The sequence below is a fragment of the Physeter macrocephalus genome, chromosome 3 (assembly GCF_002837175.3).
Source record: "Physeter macrocephalus isolate SW-GA chromosome 3, ASM283717v5, whole genome shotgun sequence".
Classification (NCBI taxonomy): Eukaryota; Metazoa; Chordata; class Mammalia; order Artiodactyla; family Physeteridae; genus Physeter; species Physeter macrocephalus.
The window spans coordinates 31,606,247-31,615,428 of NC_041216.1; the positions used below are offsets into that span (position 1 = coordinate 31,606,247).

Genomic DNA, 9,182 nt, shown 5'->3' on the forward strand with positions numbered 1-9,182 from the left:
ACATACTTATCAGATGTTTTAATGTGTTCTGAAATGAAAATTCTTTTTTTTATATAAATTTATTTTTTATTTTTGGCTGCGTTGGGTCTTCGTTGCTGTGTGCGGGCTTTCTCTAGTTGCAGCGAGCAGGGGCTACTCTTCGTTGTGGTGCGCGGGCTTCTCATTGCGGTGGCTTCTCTTGTTGCAGAGCATGGGCTCTAGGTGCACGGGCCTCAGTAGTTGTGGCACACAGGCTCTAGAGTGCAGGCTCAGTAGTTGTGGCACACGGGCTCAGTTGCTCCGCGGCATGTGGGATCTTCCTGGACCAGGGCTTGGAACCCATGTCCTCTGCATTGGCAGTTGGATTCTTAACCACTGCACCACCAGAGAAGCCCTGAAATGCAAATTCTTTATCGTAATTTTCAAATGTGACATTGCATAGCAACCATAAATAGTTTGCATATGATGGTAAAACTAAGTAGTGCCTTCTGAATGATGGGTTTAGGTGAACAGACTGTGGAATTTGCAGCTATTGATATTGCTGCCTGCTTGATGAGGCACATCTCTGTGGAGGGAGGATGGAGCTGGCTTACAAAAAATACGTTTTTTACTTTTTGTGCTCTCTGCAGTCTGTCCATGGGGTTGGAGTACTTTCCTGTTGTTCTCAGGTACATGGTTGATTTTTAAAATTTTATATTTAAAAAAAAATTTATTTTTTATTTTTTGGGCTGCGCCTTGCATCTTGGAGCATTTTAGTTCCCCGACCAGGGATCAGACCGAGCCCAGCAGTGAAAGTGCCAAGTCCTAACCACTGGACCACTGGGGAAGTCACGGTACATATTTGATTTTTTGTTAGGCAGTAAATCCCTTTGGATGCATTTAACCCTATTATGACCCCACTCACTCAAGGACTGGCTTTGGGTCTTGGGATATCAGGAAAGCACGTGCTGGAGTGGTGTTGGAACCATTCACAGGGCATCAGACCAGACATCAGCATGGTACCATCTTGGGGGCTTTTCCACTGCCGTGATGTCTGGGTTTAGCGTGGATTTCCTAAAATGACACATGGGTTCCCAGAAATTCAGTTTGAGTGTATGTGGCGTTTGGCTATCAGTGACTTTATGAAGTTATGTGTAGGTTCTGTTGTGATTTGAAAAGTACAAGAACCTTTATTTTCAAAAGGTAGTAAACGGAAGTGAGACTCTTCTTCCCTCTTATAGAGCATCAGCTGGGGGTCTTGTAGTGATCAGACCTCTGTAAGGCTAATAAATTCACTTTATGTGTAGATTATATCTTGTACCTTTTTTTATTCTATTTACAGAACTAATGTACGATCGTTGTATAAATTTAGTTCTGGTAAGAATGATTACATTTTTTACATTGTCCTAGTGCTTTAGGGGATATGCTTAAATTGGAGTTAAACAGTAATTTAGAAGAAGAGTATATACTACATTGTCCATAAATGTAAAATGTGAAAAGTAAAAGTGTCTTATGTGTGCATTATCAGTAAACACTTAACTGAGGGGCTGTGAGTTTTCTTTTAAAATTTGCATCAGAAAATTGAGAAACAGGAAAATCTCGTGAGGTATCTTAGATGTTGGGGACAGACTATTTAAATCATTGCATTCTAGTAAAATGTAACACACACGTCAGTTTTAAAATAACGTGTAAAAATGTGCTGGATACTTTAATCCAGAGCCAGACGGGAATTTTGTGTGTAACTAGGTTTCCTTTCTTAGTCTCCATTACCAGATGGTCACCCATATTAAAAACTAGTTATGGTTTACTTTGTATTGAATATTCTGATATCTGCTACTTCTTAGAAGCTGATGTAATGTTTCATCAAAACTTAATTTTTTGTCACTTTTGAAACATACCAGCCTCCATGGTCAACCATTCAGTTGTTCAGACAAATTTGGGAATTTGGGGGATTGACTCTTTCTCACAGACAACCAGTTAGCGTGGCAGCGCGATCCATGTCAAAATACAACACGACCTGCTTGTGAGATCCCTGTGCTCCGATATTTTTAAAACTAAGAGATATAACAGATGTCATACCTACTTGTAATGTAGTTGAACAGTACCCAGAAGCAATGACTTTTAAAACATTTATTAAGAGAATGTTCAAACATAGATTACAGGCAGAATATTATGAAATCATCCAGCTCTAACAGAATTCTGCTAGTTTTGTTTAATCTCCTTTCTTCCTATCAGAGTGTTTTAAAGGAAGTCCCCAAATCATACCATTTCACTCATTAATAAGAAGCATTTCTCATGGTTAAGGACTTCAGTTTCATTATGGCACTGAATGAAAGAGCAGCAGCCCCTTGTCATCAGATACCCAGATGATATTCAGATTTTCCTGGTTTTCTCTGTACATTTGGATTTTAAATCAAGATTCAAGGTCTCTAACATTTAAACAGAAACTATTCTAATGGAAAATTGAAATACATAATAAGTTAACAGATAGTATAAGGAACTCATCACCAAACTAAAGCAATTACCAACTCACGACCAAACTTGTTCTTCTGTGCTCTCCCCTGTTTCCCTCCTCGGTTGTTTTACAGCGAATTTCAGACACGTCATTTTATTCTTAAATCTGTCAGGGTATGCCTTCCCACGCCAGTAAAGCCTGCGGGTGTCGTGTGGTGGAGTTGTCCTGCGCCCTGGGGATTTGCCCTCACTGCTTGGGTTTTGTTAAAGCAGCTGTGACCCAGGAAGGGCTTGACTTCTGTCCATCGCCCTTTGGACTTGTGCTGTCTCGATTTCAGAGATTAACTTGGATTTGGGAATGGAAGAAAAACCAGAAAAGCTGGTGAAATTGATTCAGATCCCTCATGCAAACTCCCCTCTCTCAGAAAGCTCTTTTGTCTGGAAGTGAGGTGTGGTACTGGTACTCGTGTGGCCGAGCAGGTTGGCAGACTCCTTCCCCTGTGGTGCGGGGTGCTCGGCGGGGCTGCTGTTGCCCCAGGACGTTGAGCGCAGCACAGGCACTGGTGGCTGGCGTCCCGGGCCGCCTTCCTGTGGGTCGCGAACCTGTGTGTGCGTGGCGGCTGCTCTGTGGGGGGTGCACTTCGTAGTCTGATCACTGATCACACAGAAAGGCTTACAGAGCGCTTTACAGTTGTCTTGTTAGTTTTCTTCTCGGCCCTGCAGTGTTGGTGCTGTCATTCCTGTGGTACAGTCAGCAGACCAGAGTGGAAAGTGAGCGAGTGAAAGTCACATTCCTTGTGTGTGGCAAAACCAGAACCTGAAATTATATTTTGATGCAGTCACTCCATTTTGTCCTTAATATCAGCCCGTATCATTGTTAGTGACTGGGTAATAACTGGGGCGCTGGGGGCCATTGAAGTGTCCTTCCTAGACTTTACAGGGGTCTTGATTAGAGGGGCCTGGTGCTGCATTCGTCGTGAAGTACATTATATCACAAATGTGAAATATTTAAATAAAAAATTATGTTACCACTTTAACTTACAGGGATACTGGGTATAACCTAACGTAGGGGCAGATCACTTCACATACTTGCTTTTAAGATACTTAAATTTCTGTGGAAAGTATTTCCAAAACAAGCTCTAAATAAAAGCTGATGGCAGATGTGGGTCATAAAGAACAGAAGTGAGACTCTCAGCAGGTCCTGTCTTAGTGGATTAGACTGGTCAGTGCGCTGAGTCAGCATGGCCCTTGCTTAGCCGTGACTTTGGCCCTGGAGGAGAGAAGGAACCCAGGCCACGTAAACCTGATGGTGGGCTTCTCAGAGGCTCTGGGGGACTAAGGATAGTGAAGAGAAGAGCAAAAGCAGTTACATGTAAGTAAGACCTTTAAAATGTACATTGATTTTTTCTGATCAAAGGAATATAAACTGCATGTCCAGTATTTGGAAAATGAAGAGAAAAATATGGCCAATAATTCTAACAAAAATGCTGTCTTATTACATGGGTTTTTAAATTAGGTATGTTTTTGGCCTTCTTAAATAGCTAAAATTATTACACACAAATTTATTTTTCACTTAGCATATAATGAGCATTTTTCTAGGTTTTTATACTATCTCCATTATTGTTCCTAGTGATATGTAATAGTTCACCCAGTAAACAGTTAACATCTACTAGCTTTTTTTTTTTAACTGAAAAGTATGGGGGAAGAATTGTGAATGCTTCTTGGTTCAACGGCCCAGATAACCAGTTAACTTTTGAAAAAAAAAAAAAATATATATATATATGTACATACACATATAATTTTACATATATAATTTCTTTTTTCCTTATATATATGATAACGTGCAAAATCAAAGCTGCCCCTATTCCTGTGTATTTCCCCCCAAAATAGCCATTAACATTTTCTTGTGTATATAGAAAAAAGATTGCTTACATTAGCATAGATGTTTATTCGTTTTATATACACAAAAGGAGAAATATCATTTATATATTTTTCTGTACCTTGTCTATTTCATTTGCTGTTATCTTCACAGAAGAGCATTTGGGACGAACTTTTAGTTTGTGGGAATTAGGAAGTTTTGCTTCCCGTCAGTCCTGCTCTATATCTGAGTGTGCAGGCTCCTTGCTGTCTGTGGGCTGCTGCCTTCTCTTTGGGGGAGTGGTGACTGCTTGGTCTCATGTGATGGTGTGTTGCCCGGTCCGTTCACTCTCATCCTGTGAGGCCAGTTCAGTGTCCGTCAGCTCAGGGAGTGGGAGGCTGTCCATCGTGGATGTGTGTGTGCCCCACAGAGGAGGTCCTGGACGGTGCCATGTCAGAGCGAACCCCAGTGCCCAGAGGGCGACGGGGAGAGGTGAGCGTGCTGGAGTGTCCTCCATCGGTGAGAGGCCAGCTGCAGATAACTTATTTTCCAGATTGGATTTAAAAAAATACACCTTCAACATGTCGAATAAAGAATGTAGTTGAAAAAAATTTTTAAATGTCTACCAGTAGGTTTCTCTTTCTGACCAGACTGTAGAGATCAAAAAGGGCCTTTCAGGGGCTTCCCTGGTGCCGCAGTGTTTGAGAATCTGCCTGCCAATGCAGGGGACACGGGTTCGAGCCCTCGTCTGGGAAGATCCCACATGCCGCGGAGCAACTAGGCCCGTGAGCCACAACTACTAAGACTGCGCTCTAGAGCCCGTGCTCCCCAACAAAAGAGGCCGCGACAGTGAGAGGCCCGTGCACCGCGATGAAGAGTGGCCCCCACTCACTGCAACTAGAGAAAGCCCACGCACAGAAACGCAGACCCAACACAGCCAAAAATAAATAAATAAATAAATAAATAAAATTAAGAAGGGGGGGGCTTTCAGGACACTTATTTTTATTGGTAGTAGAGATATGAATACCCTTTTCTTTAAAAATTAACGGATACGGATTTTGAGTCTCCTAATTGAGACTTGAATGTGGACACTGATCGTAGAGAGAGCCATAATCAAAAGGCGGTGTTAATAATTTATGTTATTTAATGATGAAAGAGAGATCTGGTTGTGTTCTCTTTGCTTGTGACTAAAGATGGAAGTCAGCAAGTATATTGATATTATTGCTTCTGAAATTTTGAGAGATAACTGAATTGGAGCTTCTCATTTTAAAGATAGTTTTCAATAAATTAATTTCTCTAGTTTAAAGCAATACAGCTGGGTGATTATCATGTATTGATATATATTCTTTTATAATATGTAAAAGAGCATCTAATTAAAAGAGATATTTCATTTTACTGTCTCAGGAGCTATTCCATCTAATACTAGGATTTGGGTCTTTACCTAAAAGACCACCTAGCATCTCTGAAAGTTCTTTCTGTTTATCTCAATCCTAGGAGTTTGTTGGTTTTGTCCTTACTTTAAAAACTAGCTTAGCTTTTTAGTGTTTAAATTAGGATCAGAATACGTGGTTTGTTGACTGAAACTAACCGTTTAATTCAGTGTACCTAATGACAACATTAGCTGTTAAGTTTTCTTCACGTTGATTTTGGAAGGATTGAATGAAGTAGCTTCTCCACAGACTAAGAACAATTATTTAATATGGGGGTGGGCAGTGTTACTGGGATAAAACTGCCCCCAGCTCTGCCGGATTGTCCTTATAGTATAATTTGATCACGTGTGAAATGCACGTGCGCTGCAGCAGGCCGCCGGGGTTGGCGGGGAGGATGCAGGGCCGTCCATAAGCTCAGGAAACGCATCGGCACAGCTTTCTGTTTTAAAATTATTTCGTGTTCTCTTGGCACTGTTATTATTTCATACATTAATATTCATCAGCTGCAGTCCTCAGAGTTTGATACATGAAAACGAGAGAGAGAATTCGCCCGATTATCACATAGGGTAGCTCCAGCCATGCTCCCTTTGTCCAGGGAGGCGCCAGGGAGTCTGCGTGGGCGAAGCTTGCCCGGGCTTACAACACCCACTTGAAGTAATGCCTCTAGGAACAGTGGTGTCACTGTGCTTGCCTTCTCAGACAGCTGGAGTGGCAGACCCTGCCTTTGTCCTCCAAGATGCCTCAGCTCCGTGTCACGGCCCCACCCCGTTAGGCCTTTCCTGGTAGTTCTGCAGACTTTCATTTAGGGTCAGCCCGAGGGACTTGATGCCTCTAGAAGCCCAGCACTTCCCCTTCTTCCTGCCTGGCCCGCCCCAGCAGCTAATGGCGTTTTGTGGCTGTGAATAGACGTGGGCTGGTGGGTGCAGGTGAGGGCAGGAACCAGGAACTTAACACATACTTTTTAAAGATAATTTTTATCGGGAAAGGTATTTTTGTTTTCTCAGTAAGTATTCTGTAATATAGACCATGTAACAATTATTTTGAATGCTTTTGTACAGAAAAGGAAAGTTTATCTAGACTGGGAACTAACAACCATGTTTCTTGGGTCATCCAGATAATTTCCCCCAGATGTGTTTCCATTTTAAGAAAATAAATAATTACTGTTAATTAAATATCTGGTGTATATTATAATAACCCTGTGACTTTCACGCAAAATCTATGATGGAAGAATTCTCCCCTCTGTGTTTGCATAGGAAATGGAGGCCCTTGCATAAGCTGTGTTTGCATGTGGGAGCTAATTGTATTCTTAAGTGATTAAAAGATGTTGGTAATTGTATCTTCAGCTTTGTGATAGGTTGGTCATAGTTAGGATTGACCTAACAGCTATGTTCTTGGTCAGAAATGCAACCACCAATTACGACATTCCCTTGGGAAAATAAGTCTCTTGTTTAATAGGATAATTGTGTTTTGACCCTGATTTCAGGAATACTATCTAATGAGCCTGGGGGTGGGGCAGGGTCAAAAGTGGGCAGCAGGGCTGCTTGTACTGAGCCTTCTTTGGCCTGTACCTATAAGGACTGCGGTGTTGTTTCTGAGTCTCCTGGGATCCCAGAGCCCATTTTGGTGGGAGAGTAAGTTGTCATGAATCAGAGGCCTGTTGGACAACCAAACTGAGTCTTTTTAGAATTGCTGTGTGGGACTTCCCTGGTGGCGCAGTGGTTAAGAATCCACCTGCCAATGCAGGGGACACGGGTTTGAGCCCTGGTCTGGGAAGATCCCACATGCTGTGGAGCACCTAAGCCCTTGCGCCACAACTACTGAGCCTGCGCTCTAGAGCCCGTGTGCCGCAACTCCTGAAGCCCACGTACCCAGAGCCCGTGCTCCGTGACAAGAGAAGCCACCGCAACAAGAAGCCTGCGCACCGCAACGAAGAGTAGCCCGCGCTCGCCACAACTAGAGAAAGCCTGCGTGTAGCAACGAAGACCCAACGCAGCCAAAAAAAAAAAAAAAAAAAAATTAGAATCACTGTGTGAACATTCTGATGTCTTCTGGGCAGTCATGGGTTCAAGATCATTGACATGGCTTTGAGGTGCTGGGCTGCCAGGTTGCCGCTGTACTCTGTTTCCTGAACTAACTACCCCAGGGTTTTCATGTGAGAGCTATTCTGAACGTCAGTCTTAGGTTCTTGAGTTTATAGTGAGACCCAAATCCTTCGTGAAACCTGCTTCTAAACAGATTTTTCTTTCTTCAGCTCACCACCACCTTTTGAATAGTCTATTAGACGTTGTCATTGAACAAAGCTTGTGTATAATAGTAATTATACTTTGTTAACCCAGCCCTTGTAGGCATTTTATACCTTCTTATGAATGCTAAAGAAAGGTACTCTGATTTGTAATGAAACCGTAGCTCTCAAAATTTCAATTTCCTTTTCTCACCTGCTTCATTAAATTACTCAGTCATTGTTGATTAATTTTTTGTGCTTTTCTCTTTCAGATCTAAGATTCTTTGAGGTGGCTTTGAAGAGCACTAAGATTAGAAGATGAGTGAACTTGACCAGTTACGGCAGGAGGCCGAACAGCTTAAAAACCAGATTAGAGTACGTAGCTATGTGTTCTCAGTTTTGTTAATCATTTGGATTTCAGATGCGATGTTACCATTTTAAGGAAAGATGGGTTACAGGATACAGACTATTCCTTGTTTTGGATTGAAATTGAATCTTAATTGGCCCAGGATGTAGAAATTACAGATCCAGGTATTTGGCCTGGTACATTATTTTCAGGATTTTGTTTTCTTTCTTTCTTTATTTATTTTTTTAAACATCATTATTGGAGTATAATTGCCTTACAATGTTTCGTTAGTTTCTGCTAGGATTTTGTTTTCTAGCATATTTTCACTTCACTGTACAGCATATGTTTCCATAGAATTTATAGACATCTTTCTGTACCTTTTTTCTTGACTTTGGGAATTAGCTTTGTGACATTCTTTTGGTCACTGTATAGAGTGTGGTATTCACTTCCCCCACTGTGACTGCTAAGTTGAGGGCAAGAAACTTGTTTAAAAATAAGAGTATTAACAACAATAATAAAAAGTATTTTAAGTGCAAGTGATTTGTTCTTAATTTTGAAAAGTGTTTCTTAGGGATGGTTACGGCTGTTAGAGCACTAACATCTATCTTCAAATAGATGCTCTATTCAAATAGAGCATCTCTTTGAAGATAAAAACAGCCAGGTATCATTCAGCTGTCCTGTAGAAAGTAGGATAGTCGCAGAGTTCTCAAGCATTACCTCCCATTCTGTCACTGATGTTTATAATGGTGCACTGCAGAACCCATGAACTTTTTTTTTTTTTTTTTTTGCGGTACACGGGCCTCTCACTGTTGTGGCCTCTCCCGTGCGGAGCAGAGGCTCCGGACGCGCAGGCTCAGCGGCCATGGCTCACGGGCCCAGCCGCTCCGCGGCATGTGGGATCTTCCCGGGCCGGGG

At 41.9% G+C, this 9,182-nt stretch overlaps 1 protein-coding gene across 3 annotated transcripts in view; it reads left to right on the forward strand.

Annotated features, from left to right (window-relative positions):
* The window catches only part of GNB1 (G protein subunit beta 1), a 92,078-nt gene that overhangs the window by 57,386 nt on the left and 25,510 nt on the right, over window positions 1-9,182 (forward strand). For all 3 annotated transcript variants that reach the window (XM_024125488.3, XM_024125487.3, XM_055083820.1), the window contains one exon: window positions 8,194-8,296. In XM_024125488.3, the coding sequence (XP_023981256.1) occupies window positions 8,240-8,296 (57 nt within the window). In that variant the 5' untranslated portion in view covers window positions 8,194-8,239. The remainder of the gene's footprint in view (window positions 1-8,193; window positions 8,297-9,182) is intronic.